We start from the raw sequence: 18941 nt of genomic DNA, 5'->3' as shown, positions 1-18941 counted from the left end.
AAATAAGAGGCCGAGGGCAACAAGGGGATTTCGTTGGTGTCCGAAGCAAACAGATCCGACCTGTAAACAAGATAAAAGTACACGTCAAAGGCCTTGGGTGTTATCCCAGGGGCGGAGACTCCGACGGTCAAGTTAGCCAATAGCTTAAGAGGGGCCAAACCAGGCTAGAGACGAGGGCTCATAGCTTAATCCTTAATAGCCAATAATGATTTTCTTGGGATTCTGAATGCAAGAGAGTAAGTGTCTTTACCTTGAGATGAGCACCCCCTTTTATAGCTGACATTGCCTTGGAATATTTGGAAGCAATTGGTGATGTGTGGCCAGGATTTGATCTGACTGATGCCATGTTGTCATGGGGGTAGTTCTACAGCGGAAGAAACCCGTGCGGCGTCCTGGCCAAGGCAGGCCAGGACAAGCCTTTATGCGCTTAGAGGCTAGGAGTTGCCCGATGGGATGGCTCCACCAAAGTCAGTAGCACTGGATCATGACCTCAAGTCCAATGGCCGGGGCACTCTCTTGGCTTAGACCGGTCCATGGGAGGCGCCGCTTACGTGCTAAAGGGGGACAACCATAATGGAAGGCGACCATGCGCCGATGAGTTGACTTGGCACCGATGTGAAGGGTCTCCTGTATGCCGATGATGACAGGCACCTGTGTGCCATGATGATAGGCAACCGCTTGGGCCGGAACCCACCCGTGCACTAGGGGCAACGGGATAGCTCAATCAGCTTGGGCAAGGGGCTGGCGAAGTGAAGGACATGCTTGAGCCAGGCCCGCATGCCAAGCTTCCCTTGAGTATCGGTAGCGCAGTGCCGGTCCAACACTGTCCCCATGAGCAAGTGTGCGCCCATGAGGAACCCTGGTAGCCATGCTAGCCATTAACCAGGGCCGCCCTGCAAGGGGATGAAGGTCTAGGAGTGCCAAGGTTAGGCACCTAAGGAGGTCGACCACCCCTCCTCAAAGAGTACGTTAAGCTTTTGGTGGTCTGCCTGAAGATGACATCAGTTCTCCCAAAAATCTTACAGGCGAAAATGACGGGCATGTCCCTAACGTAAGCCTGCCAAGCGTAGGCAAGGCTAAGCCTGCTTTGAACCGTAACAATGTGGCATAATTCGAGGCCCACCAAGTGTCTTTACATAAAAAATCAATAAATATTATAATATAATTAGATTTAGATTTTAATTAGATATGATCGAGTAAAATCTAAAAATGATCTGATTACTAATCGAATATCTATACTACTAATAAAAGAGTGAATAGCCCCATTTTTTGGATTTTTCATAAGACATTTTTACCCCTTATCTAAACAACATAAAAAGGACATATATGTCAATTACTCTCACTCCAAAAACTGTCCACTTAGTTCAAAAATTATCTATGAATTGTAAATAGTTTTATCTTGGAGATACTATTATGTGTAAATGCAAGTACATATTTAATATTAAATTATAAAAATCTAAATCTGATCCATTTACATAAACACGTCATTAGAATGCAAAATAATTGGAATGCAAAATAATTGGATCAGATACGGGATCTGGCGCCGATTTTCGGGTATCATTGACCTTGTTTTTAGAGTTTTACATCCACTTCAGAAGTGGTCAATTTTTTATCCCAAAAGTATTTATGCCCAACTCTTCCTATAAACATCATCCCGTGAATTTGGCATATTTCTTCGTAGTATTAACCCAAACTGTACGATTGTGATATGATTATGAATTATAAACCCCACTTTTTCTTTTATCATTGACCGAGATGAGGAATTGAAGCGGATAAACAAAATTGAATTGTTTTGAGTACAGAAAGTTGAGAGATTCAAAAGCTAAGCTGATGTGGCGTTCTTCTATTCGTGGGTACAGAGAGTTTTCGCACTGTAGTTTGTTGTTGAAGCTTACTGAAATGTTCTTCCGTGTCTTTGCCGCCCACCGACTTTAGCCGCTCTGGCAGGGACCCCTGCATCTCCCACTCCCTTGTTCTTTTCTTTCTCTATTTCTTTGCAGTTGCAGAGGTAGAATAAAAAGAACGAAAAGTTGGGAAGATTTGTTGTTTTTATGGATCTCAGGAGTTCGATCTATGTTATTTGTATTGTGATTCTATTTCTTGCTACAAGTGTATCTGCCAATGGGGTATTCAGGGTTCAGCACAAATTCGCGGGTCGGAAGCGGTCGTTGAGCGATATTAAAGCTCATGATGAGCGGCGTCACCGTCGGCTTCTTTCCGGCCTTGACCTTCCTCTGGGTGGAAATGGCCATCCTGCAGATACTGGGTTTGTTCTTTATTTTCTGGGCTCACTTTTATTTCTCTTGATGAAATTCCTGCCTTTTATTTGATAGGTTTGGGCCGTTTGGTGTAGAATTTGATGCCTTGCCTTTGTAGTTGAGAATTGTTCTTGTTATTGTTGCTGTTTTTTCTCCAAGTCCGTGCTTTGCTAACGTTGATCCGGATAATTGCCTAATTGGTAGATTAATGGATTTAGCTCATTTTGAGTTACGTTGCTAAATGAGTCAAATTTTGTTGCTGCTTGTTTAAGGCTTTACTTTGCTAAAATTGGAATTGGGACTCCTCCAAAGGACTACTATGTACAAGTTGATACAGGAAGCGACATTCTATGGGTGAACTGTATTCAGTGCACCCGGTGTCCAACGAAAAGCGACATCGGTGTATGCTTGTTCTTTTGATTTATATGCATTGATTCCCTTTTTCTTCTTCATCCCACTTATTTTATGTCAACTTCATGTTAGTAGATTACCAAAAAAAATGTTAGTATTTGTCATTTCTGAAATGTTTGTGGGATTTGTGCTTGTTGTATACAGGTAGAACTCACTCTGTATGATTTAAAGGCCTCACAGACGGGAAGGGAGGTTACATGTGATCAAGATTTTTGCTCTGCCATGTATGATTTCCAAAATATTCCTGGCTGCACTGCCAATGATTACTGCCAATACCGTGTGGTGTATGGTGATGGGAGCACAACTACTGGATACTATGTAAGAGATTTTGTAGAATATGCTAAAGTATCTGGAAACCTACAAACAAAACCAGCGAATGCAAGTGTTATATTTGGGTAAGTCAGACTTCTGTTATCTTTATCTAAGTATGTAAATGACAATATTTAGTATAATGGCTTCAGATATTAATGACCATAGCTTTGGTCTTTCCCTTCCTCTAAATAGAAGTGTGTAATGAGTTTGTAAGATCTAATATGCTTGCATTTTTCCATTAACAATCAAAGGAATTTTATTATACCAGAAAAGAAAAGGGTTAATTGTGTAAAAAAATCTCAAGAGAGGGAGTTTCCGGTTAAAGATACATAGTTGGGCCCTATTCCTCAAAAGGTTTTGGCTTTTTGCTGGGAACTGGGATATCATCAAAAGATAAATACATATTGTTTGGACTCGACTTAAATGGGGTATTTTACTCCTTACATTAAATTACGTTATTACTATGTATATGTATATATGTATGTTTGTTTGATTGTTCTTGCTTGATTACTGGAGGAGTGGTTGGGTCCATTAGATGATCCATTGCTGGAGTCAAAATTGTCATTAATATCCTATATATGTCTAACTTAGTAGTTGAGAATGCATTAGGTAGTCCCGTGTCTTGTAATTTTTGGAGTCATAGTAAGTTGTGACTGCATTAAATGGTCATCTTGTTAATTGTGTTAGCCAAAGAGTCCTTTGGGAATCATTGACTGTTGGGGAATGTGGGAGTATTTATAATGTAGGTGAGTTCCTATGAAAGTGTCATTAGTACTGCTGTTGTTGAAGGGTTTATATAGATGGAGTGAAACTTTGCAGTCCAGCACTTCATTTTGCAACTTGATGGTTTCTAGTTTTTGAAATTGTTGTGTGTTCAACTTTGCAACTTGATGGTTTAGGACTTAGGAGGTTGAACAACAATAGAAGATGAACTTCTAGTAAAAGGAAGTGGAGCTAGAAGAAAAACAAAGGAACTATCAGTAGAAAAAGTAATACATTCAAAACTGTAGAGACAGATGGAGAAAGGCTTTGTACCAACAAGGAGATGGAGAAAGGTTCTGAATATGGAGGCAAAGACATTCGTTCTGGAAGAAGTGTGGACCAGGAAAACAGCTGCATTGAAGATTGTAGAACTGAGACAAAGGTGGTTTGTCCATATAGGACAGGCATTTTGGAGAAGAGAAGTTCTAGGTGGACACACCTGTTTAGGGCAAGACAAAGGTGGTTTTTCCATATAGGACAGACCATTTGAAGAAAAGAAGTTCTGGGTGGATATTGAATGTCTTTGTTACAAGCATCATTACGGGAAGTTCAGTTTTCATCAACAGCGAAATGGAGAAGAGAAGTGGATATTGAAGCTAAGAAGTTCTATTCTGAAGAAGGTAGAAACAAGGGTAGGTGGTCATTAATGATTAGAGAAGAAAAAGAGCCACCATTTACGCAGCTGAGGAGGTGATTGGATGGCTGAAAGGCTTCATGGATGGGACGACTTTCTCTATTAAGAAACAAGGTTGGAAGAGTGCAGTGTGAGCAGATGGGAAAAGGTTTGAAGTTGAGATGAGGAAAAAGGAGAAAGGTTGGTTTGTAGTGGTCATGCAAATGCTTGGTGATAACAAAAAACAGATGTTATGTGTTCTGGAAGATAGAAAGAAAACAGGATGGAGAATGCTTGTAGACTTATTACAGGAGTTTCTATTGAAGGTGGAGGAAAGACCGAATCCAAAACAAGGCAACGGTCTAGAGGTCTGTGATAAACACAGCCATAATGAGAACTCAAAGAAGGGAAATTAAAAAAAAAGCTCTAGAAGCTATAGTGTGTAGCGGCACCAAAAGTCAAAGGATGATGACTAGGGGTGCAAATGGATCAGATCATGATCCGACCCAATCCGATCCTATTTGGTCGAATTCGGATCACCCCTTTTTGGATCTGATAATAGGATCCGATTAGAAATCGGATCGGATTCGGATCACCTCTATTCGATTCGACAAGATCCGATCCGATATATATATATTATATTTATAAATATAAATATACATAATACATATATATATGTTATTTATTTATTTATAAACATATTTTTTATATTATATTTTTATAAATTTGTTATATTATTTATTTTTTTATAAAAAACATGTACATATATGATGAAAATTGTGAATAGGTTGATTAACCCTAGTTCAGTTCTAGATCTGGAGTATGTAAGAGAAGAAGAAGAGAGAAAGAGAGAAAGAGAAAGAGAAGAAGAAAGGTTCGGCTGTTTCTTATTGTAAGTGAATGCAACGAAAAGACCCGGAAATAACGAATAATGGGACAATTCATTTATTGACATTTCGTGGGGAATCTTGGACAATGGGCGAAAGCCCGATCCAACAATATCATGTGAGTGAAGAAGGGCAATGCCGCTTGTAAAGCTCTTTCATCGAGTGCGTGATCATGACAGGACTCGAGGAAGAAGCCCCGCCTTATTCCGTCACCCGAGATCCAAGTCAGTACCGACAAAGATCTCTTGATTCCTCGCGGCCGGGCCGGCTTGGAAGCAAGGTAAGCTACCGAAAGCTTCTGACGACTCGCTTCTACGCCCGGCCCGCCACCTATCCTATTGGCTTGGTAAGTCCTCTCTTCTAGCCGACCCACTTTGTATTTATATTGTATATACTGAATTACAAAAGTTAGTATTGTCCCTCACATAACTTAAACCCAGACAAAATGGACTATTCAATCTCAATTAGATAGTCAAAAGACCAAAATACCCTTGCACTGTCGACTCTAACACTCCCCCTCAAGCTGGAGAATGTCATATGGTCCCAGCTTGTCACATATCCACTCTGCCCCGAGACAGTCCCTTTATAAATAGATCTGCCCATTGGTTTACTGAACTCACATGAGCTGTAGTTATCACTCCATCGATAACTTTTTCTCTTAAAAAGTGGCAGTCGGCTTCAATATGCTTTGTTCTCTCATGGAAGACTGGATTAGAAGAAATGTGTACAACAGCTTGATTATCACAGCATAACCTCATGGGTCTGTCAATTGAGAACCCCATTTCTTGTAAGAGATTTTTCAGCCATACTAGTTCACATGTAGTATGAGCCATAGCCCTGTACTCAGCTTCTGTGCTGCTCCTTGCCACCATTGTTTGTTTCTTGCTCTTCCAAGTTACTAGATTGCCACTAAGGAAGACAATATCCTGTAATTGACCTTTGGTCTGACACAGATTTGGCCCAATCAGCATTAGTATACCCTTTTATTCTCAAGAGTTCCTCCACTTTTGTATAACAGACCACAATCTAGAGCACCCTTCATTGACCTGACTATTCTTAAAACTGCTTCCCAATGTGGAACCCGAGGATGTTGCATAAACTAACTCACCATACTTACAACAAATGATATATCTAGCCGTGTGATAGTTAGATAGTTAAATTTTCCCACCAACCTCCTATTACCTTCTAGGATCATCAAACTCTTCACTTGCATCAATACTCAACTTAGCATTCGGTTCCATGGGTGTTTAAGCTGGTTTGGCACCTAACAGCCCTGTTTATTCAAGTAAGTCAAGGACATATTTCCTTTGACACAAGTTAATTCCATGTTTTGACCTTGCAATTTCTATTCCTAGGAAGTATTTCAGCTTACCAAGATCCTTCGTGTGGAAGTGATCCTGTAGGAAGTTTTTCAATCTGTCAATCCCATTGATGTCACTGTCAGCTTTGACAATATCATCCACATACACCACTAGCAAGATTTTCCCATCTTTGGAGTCACGGCTGAACGTAGAATGGTTTACTTGACATTGTTTCATGCCAAAGTTCTTCACTACTTCATTGAATCTACCAAACCATGCACGTGGAGATTGTTTCAGCCCATAGATTGCCTTTTTAAGTCTACAAACTTTACCATCCTCCCCTTGAGCAACAAACCCTGGTGGTTGCTCCATATATACTTCAGTTCCTCAACTAGATCACCATGTAAGAAGGCATTCTTGATGTCCAGCTGAAAGAGAGGCCAATCATACATTGCTATTAATGAAATTAATACCTGAATTTAACCAATTTTAGCCATAGGAGAGAATGTCTCTGTATAGTCAACACCATATAACTGAGAATAGCCCTTGGCTACTAACCTGGCCTTTAATCGTTCCACACTGCCATCTGAAAGATACTTCACTGTGTAGACCCACTTACATCCAACAACATGCTTATTGGGAGGGAGAGTAGTAAGTTCCCACGTGTGATTATGTTGTAAAGCAGACAATTCCTCTTCCATTGCTTGTTGCCACCCTAGAGAAGTAAGGGCTTTCTGGATAGTCTTAGGAGTGGAAGCAGAGGATAGCAAAGATATAAAATGGCGATGGGAAGTAGAAAGGTGAGCAACAGATACATAATGAGAAATAGGATGAGATGTACAACTACATTTACCTTTCCGCAATGCAATAGGAAGATCAAGGTCAGAAGGAGAAGGCGCAACCACAGGATCTGTTAACGAGGGTTGAACTGGAGGAGGGGCCGATGCTCTTCTATGAGTATACACTTGTGTTATTAGTGGCCTCTCAGTATTAGCCTACACTGGAGAAGGTGGGGATAGAACTTGAACAAGAACCACGGGAAGGGGGCCCTCAACTAGAAATGGAAATGGAACCATAGGAGTAGGAGGAGGAGCATCAGTACTCGAGAAAAATGGAATGGACTCAAAGAAAGTGACATCTGAGCACACAAAGGACCAATGAGAGCTAGGGTTATAACACTTATACCCTTTTTGGGTCTTGGAGTATCCAAGGAAGATGCACCTGGTGGCACGCACATCTAACTTGTCTAAACCAGATCCTAAATTTTGAACAAAGCAAACACAACCAAAGACTCTAGGAGTAAGAGGTAATGGAGAAAGAGTACGAAACTAGTGTTTTAAAAGCGAAAGGCGCACAAAAAGCGACAGGTTCCAAATGCACCTGAGGCGCAAGGCGCAAGGTGAAGCACACGCCTTTTTAAAAAAGGCGCACAAAATAAAAAAAAAAAAACTAAAAAAATAGAAAAATAGAAAAGGGGGTGGAGCCCCTGTTTTAGTGTAAAACAGTTCCAGAAGAAGAAGAAAAGTGAAGAAACACAATTAAAAAAAAAGATTGGGCAGAGCCCCCGTTTTTCTGTGAAGAAGAAGAAGAAGTACTTGATGATCGAGCTGCTGAAGGCCCGAGGAGTTGAAGAGGGGCACACCTTACGCTCAGAGGTGAGCGCCTTCCTAAAGTCTGGCCGCCTTGACCCATGCGAGGCGCCTACTCTAGAATGTGCCTCAAGCGCACCTTTTAAAACACTGTAGGGAACAAGATTGAGAAAGGTGATTGGCTTCCAAGGATGGACATAGACATCCGATTGATGAGGAAACATGACCCCCTTTTGCTGAAGGAGCAACAGGAAAACAAAGTGAGTGGTGTTGACTCTGAATCCGATGCGAGACAGGAGCCGCAAAATAATGATGGTAATGATGGTGAACTAGTGAGGTGACCCTCTAGGAAATTGTGAATACAGAGGATACACTTAGGAAAAGCTTGGGTCAGTTTTTTTTTTTGGGTTGATGCAGGATCTTTGTGATTCAGCAGTATACTTGCAAACAACTTAGGCCTAGATGTGTAGTACAAACAAAGAACTAACAGAGAAAGAAGAGAAGAGATGGAAATGAGATGAAAACCCTAGGCAATCACACCCCCAACTTGGCAATCACACCAAATTCTGTAGAGAACTTTCTTTCTTCATTAGCAAAAACTGTCTTCGAAATGAGGATAGAGAGGTCACAGTTGGGAAAGCGTGGACCTGGTGTTCTGGAGTGGGGAGGAATTTGCTAGGAGGGCGTTCGAAGAATTTGAAAGAAAAAAGCATGGCAAAAAAGGAACAAGGAATGGGATGAGGAATTCTCGAATCAAGAGGATGAGTTCACAGTTGAAGACTGATGTGGGCATCTGGAAGGGTTCTTGCTTCTGATTAGATTGGGGGGATGGTTTCTAGCTTTTTTGGGGGATTTTGTAATGGGTCTGTCCTGTGATCTTTTTTCAGAGTTATTTGGGGTTTCTTCTATTTTTAAGGTGTGGTTTTATTAGGATATTTTTTGGGTTTTCTGAGGATGTTCCTTGCTTCTGGTGATATCTTATCACCTCCTGCTGTACTTTATCTTTCTTTTCATTTTTAATGAAATTTTATTTTTATTCTTCAAAAAGAAAAAAAAACTGTCTTCAAAATGAGCCATACAAGGTTAATAAAAAGAAGCTTTCAAAGGGAGAAACTTGCCCCAGAAGCTAGGCTAGATTAAACCTGCCCCAAACAATTACAAACATAAATCCAAATGAAGGGAAGTTACTAGACTAAGATCTGTTCCCAAACATAACCCCTAAATATGCAAAATTTCAAAAATACCCTTGCTGTCCAGAAATGTAAGAAAACCAAATTAGTCCTGTTCAGCAGCAAACTCATCCACACAAAGAGCATCTTAAGGTGGATTGAAGACTCTAGGGTCTTCCCAAGTTGATCCACTGCTAACCTAGCTCTCATGTGGGCTCCACATATTCATAATGATGCCAAATGAGCATGGGAGCAGCTTTGGTTCTCCTTTGATATGCCTTAAGTTGATTGCCAGCAGGGGTGGTGAGGAGTTTGCTAGAAGGGCTTTCGAGGATTTTGAAAGGAGAAGAAAGGAAGAGGAATTGAACCAAAAAGTTTGTCGGGAAGGAAGACAGGGTATGGGTTGAGGACGAGTCAACTCAGGATGACACACTCAGATGAATGAAGACTGAAATCTTGGCTGTGAGGAGGGGTTTGTGTTTCTGGTCAGTTAACAGGTTGATGGTCTATGTTTTAATGGGGATTTGTATGAGGTATTTTCCTTGATCTTCGCTGAAATAGAGCCTGTATAGCAATCCAGCACAAAAAAAAAAGAAGAAAAAAACAGTTCTGAAATACCTAGAACCCTAGAACTGATCTGTTCTCAGTAGAAAACCTAGAACTAGCCCTAGAGATAATAGAAAAGATTCAGCTGCTCCTTCCAGAAGAGCCCAATCTCCTTCTTCAAGCTGTCAATCTCAGAAAAAGAATTGGTTTCTACTCAGAAAACCCTAGGCGCTGGCACCAATTGAAGGTTTAACTGCTAAACCTTAATCCGATCCAAAGAACTCTGGTCCTTCCTGGTTATTGGTGATCTCCAAGATTGCAGATCTTGGGCAGCACAAATTCCTCCAACAAACCTCCAAGAATGAGGAAAATCTGACTGAAAAATCCAGCCCTAGTTTATCCTCATGTAGTTGGCTTGGACAAGACTACATGAGAACCCTAGCAGGCCTTAAACCTTGCTCTGATACCAAGATGGCTGGTGTTGTTCACAGTTGGCCAGTGCTCTGGTGCAGTTTCTGCAAGAAAACAAAGAAAGCAAAGAAAATGAACAGAAGAAAGAAGAGAGGAAGAAAAGAGAAGATAAGAAGAATGAGAAAAGAAGGGAGGCATATGCAGTAGATTCCTGAAGAGGGAGATTTTCCAGAGGAGGACAAGGCAGAGGAACTGGAAGATCACCGCAAGGTTCGCCTACAAGGCCGGATTTTAGAATCCCTCTCCCATTCCCTTATGCAAGAAAGGAAGTCCTCACTATGAGGAGGCATAGATGATGGTAAAATCAACCAACCCCAGCCCCATTGCCCAACCACAGAAGAAGAGAAGAGAAGAGAGGACTCATCTTTTGTGACTTCCACCAATCCACAGCACACGGCCTAATGGACTGCTACAAACTCAGAATGTTTTTTGAAGATTTAGTTCGCTCCGAGAAAGGACAAGGCAACAACAGCAGCATGGTAGACACCGGTCCCCTCCCATCACACCCTCCCTCTGGTAGCATCGATGTCACTGGAGCAGCAGTGATCAGCAGTTTTGCTGATGCACCATTAGCAGCAAGGTTCAGCGGGAACCAGCACTTAAAACAATTCTTCCAATCAGAGGCGATTAGGAGGTCCAACATAGAAGTTATTGTTATTTGGATCTTGTGGGAGGAAAGCAATCCAAGAATGAAGAATCTTTGAGGGTAAAAAGAAAGAAGTAAGGAGGCAATAGTTGAAAGCATTATAGTGATGGTAGAAGATTGGGTGATGATAATGAACTTGTTCTCAGACTTCACAATGGATGATGTCTTTAGAAATTGGGGGGTAGTTGCAGGGTCATCATCTAAAAAGCCAAAATTAAAGAGGGACTAGACATTGCTAGATAGGGGGTGGTCGAAGCTGAGATTTGATGGAAGTAGTTTGGGTAATCCAGGGTCATCTGGAATAGGGTAGTAATAAGGGATGAGCATGGGGGGTTTACTTGCTATATATTCAGGTCCAGTAGGTGAAGGAGATCCAGTTAAGTTTGAACTTATGGCAGCAGTGTATAGAGTGCAAAAGGCTAAGGAGATGGGAGTTGAAAGAATGATTATTGAAGGCAATTCCAAAGTGGTTATCAGTTGGCAAGTGAAGGGGGTAGTAAAGCTGTTTGGAGCTATAGAAATGAAATCAGACACTTTAGATCAAACCTATCAGCTTGATTAGTAACTCATATAAGTTGTTAGCAAAGGTGTTGTTGAAAGCAGAAACAAATGTTTGAAGATCTCTGTTCAAATTTCATTGAGAAGATCTGTACAAATATATACAACTTCTAAGAATCAATCTAGGAGCTATTCTAGGAAACTAACCCACTAATTTAGCCTAAAGAAAAAAAGGAAACTAAATCACAGCCTAAAAAAAGGAAAATAATCACAGCCTAAATAAGAAAATAAATAACTAAAAAAAACAGGAAAGATTCTGACTCGGATTCCACAAGGAATAATCCTCGTCATCCCTTTCCAACACTCCCCGTCAAGCTGGTGAATGTATATCAATCATTCCCATTTTGGATACATTTGTCTCAAACCCGATCCTAAGTAATGGTTTAGTGAGGATATCTGTTTCCTGTGATCCAGATGGCACATAGGATAGACAAATTTTTCCACTTTCGATCTCTGATTTGATGAAATTTCTGTCAATGCGAACATGCTTCATTCGATCATGTTGAGAATAGGGTTGTGTACAATTGCTATTGTTGACTTACTGTCACTATACAGTTTCATTGGACTATCAAGTGGAACATTTAAGTATGATAGTAGTCGTTCAAGCCATATTAACTCACAAATCCCTTGTGCAATTGCCTTGTATTCTGCTTCTGCACTACTTCTGGACACAACAGTTTGCTTCTTACTTCGCCATGTAACAACATTCCCCCAAACCTTTGTACAATATCCTGTAGTAGACTTACTGTCTTCAACCGAACCAGCCCAATCAGCATCTGCAAATCCCTCAACTAACCGGTTATCACTTTTCTTGAACAATATACCCTTTCCAGGAGTTCCTTTCAAATATCTAAGGATTTGATCAACAACACATTGATGTCTCTCGGTTGGAGCATGCATAAACTGACTAACTATGCTAACACTATAGGCAATATCGGGCCTAGTAAGTGATAGATAGATTAGTTTTCCCACAAGATGTTGATATCTCTCTTTGTTAGCTGGAGGATCATTCTCAGAGATCTTATGCTTTCAATTCTTCTCCAGTGAAGTGCTAGCTGGACGACAACCAAGCTTCCCGGTTTCCTTCAACAAATTTAGGATGTATTTTCTTTGAGAAATGAAAATACCAGTTTTGCTTCTAGCAATTTCCATCCCAAGGAAATACTGAAGTTTTCCAAGATCCTTAACTTTGAACGCAGATTGTAGTAGGCCCTTGAGATTCGTAATCTCATCATTGTCATCACCCGTGATTACCATATCATCAACATACACAATCAAGATTGATTTTTTTCCATCCCTTGACTGTTTTATGAATAGGATGTGATATGCCTGTCCTTGTGTGTATCCAAATCTTTTCATAGCTGTGCTGAATCGAGTGAACCATGCCCTAGGAGATTGTTTTAACCCATACAGAGACTTCTTCAATTTACACACTGATCCTGGTTTTTCTTTGTCTTCGAAGCCAGGAGGCAGCTTCATGTAGACTTCTTCATCAAGAGTTCCATTCAGGAAAGCATTTGAAACATCCATTTGGTGCAATTCCCAATCCAAGTTGGCTGCCATAGACAAGAGAACCCGTATAGAGTTCAATTTTGCAACTGGTGCAAAAGTTTCTTCGTAGTCAAGCCCGTATTTTTGCGTTTACCCTTGAGCAACCAAACGCGCCTTGTATCTCTCTATTTTCCCTTCCAAGCCTACTTTCACCGTAAAAATCCACTTACAGCCCACTAACTTCTTCCCTTCAGGCATGTTTACAACTTCCCATGTATTATTGTCATTTAGTGCCTTCATCTCTTCCAAAATAGCAGCCTTCCATTTTGAATCTCTCAAGGCATCATATATATTTGCAGGAATTGTTACATTATCAAGTTGAGATACAAATGCCCTGTGAGTGTTAGATAAACGGCAATATGACAAATGATTTGAAATCGGATGTTGAGTACAAGATCTTACCCCCTTTCTTATAGCAATGGGAACATCCAGATCATCAATTGTAACAACACCTCTTTGTGAATCTTGTGGCGAATCTGCCATAGGTTCTGATGATTGGTTTTGCTGATAACACGGGGCCTCCTTGAGTAAACAAGTAGTTCACTTTGTTGTTGGACTGATTCTCCCCCTTGACCGAGACCTGTGGTTGTATCTGGTAGGGGTAATGGTGCAGACTCATAGGATGGTAAAGTGGACACTGATGGAGACTGGGGCAAAGACACAGGAAGAGATATCGAAGGGTCCCAATGATTATCTTCAATTAAGTTCTCCCCCTGAAGAGAATCATGGGAATAGAAGGATTGATCTTCTAGGAATGTAACATCTTAGGATACATAGAATTTTTTTGTGATAGGATTGTAACATTTATATCCTTTTTTAGTGGGAGAGTATCCTATGAAGGTACATTTGATGGCCTTTGGATCAAGTTTTCCCCGAGTAGGACTGGTATTATGAACAAACACAGAACACCCGAATATTTTTGGTGGGAGAGAGTTGAGTAAACGAATATGAGGGAATTCTTTTTGGAGACAACTGATTGGTGTACGAAATTTGAGGGGTTTTGATGGAAGTCTATTGATTAAATAGGCAGCAGTTAATACAGATTCTCCCAAAAAATGATGTGGAACAGCACTAGAAAACATGAGTGATCGAGCTACCTCCAACAAATGACGATTTTTTCGTTCTGCAACCCCATTTTGTTGTGGGGTAGATGTAAATGAGCTTTGATGAAATATGCCATTCTGAATGAGGTAATCTCCAAGAATCTGTGCAAAGTACTCTCCATTATCTATGCGGAGTATGTGAATGTTGCATTGGAACACATTCTTTATCATTTTATGGAACTGTTGAAACACATACCCGACATCAGATTTGTTCTTCAAGAGATAGACCCAGCAAGCACGAGTATGGTCATCTATGAAGGTGATGAACCATCTCTTGCCTGTTAAATCCACAACCCGTGATGCTCCCCAAATATCACTGTGAACAAGATGGAACGGTTTGGAAGGTTTGTAATTGTTAATAGGATAATTTTTTCTGGACTGTTTCGCAAGAATACATGACTCATGAAGGAAAGAAGAAGGATCTTTATTGAGAAATAAGTTTGGATACAAATGTTTCAAATATTGAAAACCAGGATGTCCTAAGCGTTTGTGCCATAGAATTACATCTGAATTCAACGAACTAGACGCAGAAAGAGATAGATGTGGTTTTGGCCTTGGAGAAGAATCAGTGAGATAGTAGAGATCATGTCGTTCTTCAGCATTGCCAATCATCTTCCCCGAAGACCGATCTTGAAAAATACAACGATCACAAAGAAATGTTACTTTGCAATTTTGATCCTTAGTTAACTTACTAACAGAAAGGAGATTATATCTTAAACTCGGAACATGAAGAACAGATTTCAAATAAAGTCCTTGGTAAAAAACATCTCCAACTCCAGCCACAATTATTGTATTCCCATTTGCCACTGAGACTTTTATTGTATTCAAAAAAGCTGTATGATGTCCTGTCATATGATCTGATGCACCGGTGTCAACAATCCAGTCATTGAGATAATCTTTTCGTGATAATAGAGATGATGAGATGTTACCTCGTTGTGCAATTGCTGCTGTAGGTGTAGAACTTGATGCCTCAGAAATTTGTTGCTGGTGAAGAAGAGACCTTAAAATCTCCATTTGTTCCGGTGTGAAAGCTGCTGTGTTAGGCTTCTTTGTCTCAGCAGATTCGGCTACATGAGCTGAAGGGTTGCCTTTCCTCTAATTCCGTGGTTTCCAATCTGGAGGTTTTCCAAGAATGTCCCAGCAAGTCTCCTTTGTGTGATACGGCTTTTTGCAGTGTTCACACCACTGGTGGTTTTCTTTTTTCTTCTGTGGTTGAGACCGAGTAGATGCAAGTGCAGATCCTTGAGATTGTTCCTCTAGGATTCCGTGTGAGGATGGGTTCAGCATGACTTTCCTCCTGCTTTCTTCTCGTCGAACCTCAAAGAACACCTCATGAAGTGAAGCAAGGGGTTTGATTCCAATAATATGACCTCGTACTTCATCCAGGTCTTTATTGAGTCCTTGAAGAAAATCAAGTACTCGATCTTTCTCAAGGACTTGATTGTACAGTACTCCATCATCAGTACACTTCCATGGAATTGTATAAAACAAATCCATTCTTGCCATAGATCAATCAGCCTATTGTAGTACTCTGTTACTGACATTGATCCCTGCCTTATGTTCCGCAGGAGAGAACGAATTTCAAAATACTGAGACGTGTTTCCAAGATCTGAGTACATCTCCTGAACAACCTTCCATATTTCGTGAGCATTCTTGTAAAACAGATACGTGCGTCCTATTTGCGGCTCCATGGAATTGATTAACCACGCCATGACAATGGAATTTTCAGCTTCCCATGTCTTGTAACTTGCATCACTGCTCGCTGGAGGAGGGATTTCACCAGTAAGGTAATCCACTTTTCCTTTTCCTCGAATCACTAATAAAACGGATTGAAACCATTCACGAAAGTTGGACCCATTTAATTTGTGTTGGGTAATTTGCAGAGAATGGCTTATGTCAGAGGTGGTGAAGGAGGTTCCTAGGGATCTCGATGCATTCATGGTTGAATCTACTGCTGTCGAGTCCACTTTTGATGAAGAATGGCTTGTTCCAGACATTGTCGCAGGCTCTGATACCATGAAAACATAAACAAATGTTTGAATATCTCTGTTCAAATTTCATTGAGAAGATCTGTACAAAACTTCTAAGAATCAATCTAGGAGCTATTCTAGGAAACTAACCCACTAATTTAGCCTAAAGAAAAAAAGGAAACTAAATCACAGCCTAAAAAAAGGAAAATAATCACAGCCTAAATAAGGAAATAAATAACTAAAAAAAACAGGAAAGATTCTGACTCAGATTCCACAAGGAATAATCCTCATCATCCCTTTCCAACAGTTGTCAAAAAGGTTAAGAAGTGTGATACATGAGGTGGTGGGGGAATCCCAAATGGCTTTTGTAGAAGGCAGATCTTGGATGGGGTGTTGATTCAAGAATTAGAAGAGGGAGGGCAGGGTTGGTATGCAAGATTGACATCGAAAAGGCTTACGGACATGTGGAGTGGGATTTTTTCGAGGAGATTCAGAGGATAATGGGTTTTAGTGAGAGGTGCAGAAGCTGGATGCATGCATGTGTATCTTTGGTTGCTTTTGGAGGCTATTTGTTGTTGGCAGACCTGCTTGGCTGGTCTGACAAGGGTTTTCTTTTTTATGCAGCTACTTCTTTGTTAAGCATTTTAATTCTCTTTATTGTCTGGTTGGGTGTTTGGTGTGATTGGTGTTTCTACTCTATTTAGCGAAGTTTTTTTTTTTTTTTTTTTGATAGGTTATTGTATTTAGTGATGTTTATGCTCTTTGGTGAGACATAACAATGGCAAGTGAAGATTCAGCCATATCTTCTATTAAGGGCACTCATGTAATTGTCCTTATTTTTTACAACAAAAAAAAAATAAATAAAAGAGATCATTGGGGGCTGAAGAGAAGTTTTGAACTACTTTCTCTTCTTCCCTCTATCACTTCTCTCTTTTCATTCTCCTTTTCTCCTGTTCTTTTTCTTTTAATTCAGATTATTGCAGGTGTGATTTACAACTTCTAATTTTTTTTGCTATTTGTGATTTGCTGTTCTGATTTATGTACTTTTGGGGGCCACATTCTGTCTTGGTTTGAATTGTAGTTCTTTTGTAGAACTGGTCCTTTTTTTTTGATAGCATAAGGTTCTCTTTGTACATGGCTTCCTAAATCTTTTCTATATTATTGGGACAGGTGTGGTGCTAAACAATCTGGAGATCTAGGTTCATCTAGTGCAGCACTTGATGGAATACTTGGTTTTGGGCAATCAAATGCATCCATGATTTCTCAGCTGGCTTCGACAGGAAAAGTGAAAAAGATGTTTTCCCACTGCTTAGATAATGTGAATGGAGGTGGAATCTTTGCAATTGGGCATGTGGTGCAGCCAAAAGTTAAGACTACTCCATTAGTACCAAATCAGTAAGTGATTTAATTTGTATAGAAGTTTATTATTATTATTATTATTGTTGTTGTGTAGACCAAGGTTCAAAATTTCGATATGGTACACCCTATCGTATCGTATCAGTAGCTTCTTGAAACCCCAAATAAGGGGTGTTTTGGGATTTGGACACTTTCAGGGGTAGGCAAGCATAAAACCGACCCCCTGAAACATTTTTGAGAAAAAAAACAAAAAAAAAGTTGTGAAGTATCAAAACACCCGATATGCCTGTTTGTGCGTATCAATACTTTAAACTTTGGTGTAGAATCTCCTTATTATTTTAGACTGATTTTATTCAAGTTTTACCAAAGGAATGTGGTCTGTTATCATTAATGGCATGATATCCCTTGAAATTAGTAAAATTTGGAAGGAAATGTTTTTTTATCAGTGTAATGATTCATGGAGAGTGGGGGAGAAAGAGAGAGAGAGAGAGAAGAAAAAAAGGAGATACGATTGAGAGGAAAAAAAGATACTTCTGGCAGCCGCCAGTTTTCTATTTATATTAACTTAATAAAAGAGAATAGAAATTACAAGTATGCCCCTGGCGGCACACCCTAGAACCAAACTAATAAGAAAAAAAGACAAGTAACTAACTGATAGTATCTTAAGGAGTCAACCTACTAACAACAACTATAAAGTAACAATTAAATAAGCCTTACAACACTCCCCCTCAAGTTGGGCTGAATATGTCTATCATGCCCAACTTGTCACATAATTCATTGTGCCGCGAGTATGGAAGCCCCTTTGTGAGGACATCAGCAAGTTGTTCTTTGAAGTTGACATAAGGGATGCAAATCTCCCTTTTTTCCATTTTTTCCCTTATGAAGTGTTTGTCCACCTTAATGTGCTTGGTCCTCTCATGTAGGACAGGGTTGCTGGTGATGTTTATTGCAGCCTTGTTGTTATAGTAAAGGGACATAGGACTATGAACAACAACTCCAAGCTCCCCTAGAAGATTCTTTAGCCAAAGGACTTCAGCCACCCCATGTGCCATAACTCTATATTCAGCTTCAACGCTTGACCTTGCTACCACACTTTGTTTCTTTCTTTTCCAGGTCACTAGATTTCCTCCCACAAATGTGCAATACCCACTTGTGGATTTTGTCATCCACAGCCCCTGCCCAATCAGCATCTGTAAAGACTTCCACCTTTAGGTGATTGTGTTTACTGAATAGTAGGCCTGTCCTGGGATATTTCTTCAAGTATCTAAGAACTCTCTCTGCTGCCTCCATGTGTGGTTTCTTAGGAGAGTGCATGAACTAGCTTAGGACCCCAACGGAATAGGCAATATCTGGACGGGTCATGGACAAATAAACCAGCTTTCCCACTAACCTTTGGAATTGTTTCACATCTTTCAGAGGTTCACCAACATAGTCACCT

The 18941-nt window shown here is 40.3% G+C and overlaps 1 protein-coding gene across 1 annotated transcript in view; it reads left to right on the top strand.

The window, feature by feature from the left end:
* The first annotated feature begins 1849 nt into the window (after positions 1 to 1849).
* Positions 1850 to 18941, top strand: part of LOC104589675 (Eukaryotic aspartyl protease family protein) — a 33537-nt gene continuing 16445 nt past the window's right edge. The window contains exons 1-4 of the mRNA XM_010248073.3: positions 1850 to 2266; positions 2531 to 2660; positions 2814 to 3064; positions 17318 to 17542. Of these exons, the coding sequence (XP_010246375.1) occupies positions 2052 to 2266; positions 2531 to 2660; positions 2814 to 3064; positions 17318 to 17542 (821 nt within the window). The 5' untranslated portion in view covers positions 1850 to 2051. The remainder of the gene's footprint in view (positions 2267 to 2530; positions 2661 to 2813; positions 3065 to 17317; positions 17543 to 18941) is intronic.

The sequence above is a fragment of the Nelumbo nucifera genome, chromosome 3 (genome assembly GCF_055504915.1).
Source record: "Nelumbo nucifera cultivar China Antique chromosome 3, China Antique-T2T, whole genome shotgun sequence".
Taxonomy (NCBI): Eukaryota; Viridiplantae; Streptophyta; class Magnoliopsida; order Proteales; family Nelumbonaceae; genus Nelumbo; species Nelumbo nucifera.
This window is presented reverse-complemented; position numbering and strand designations above follow the sequence as displayed.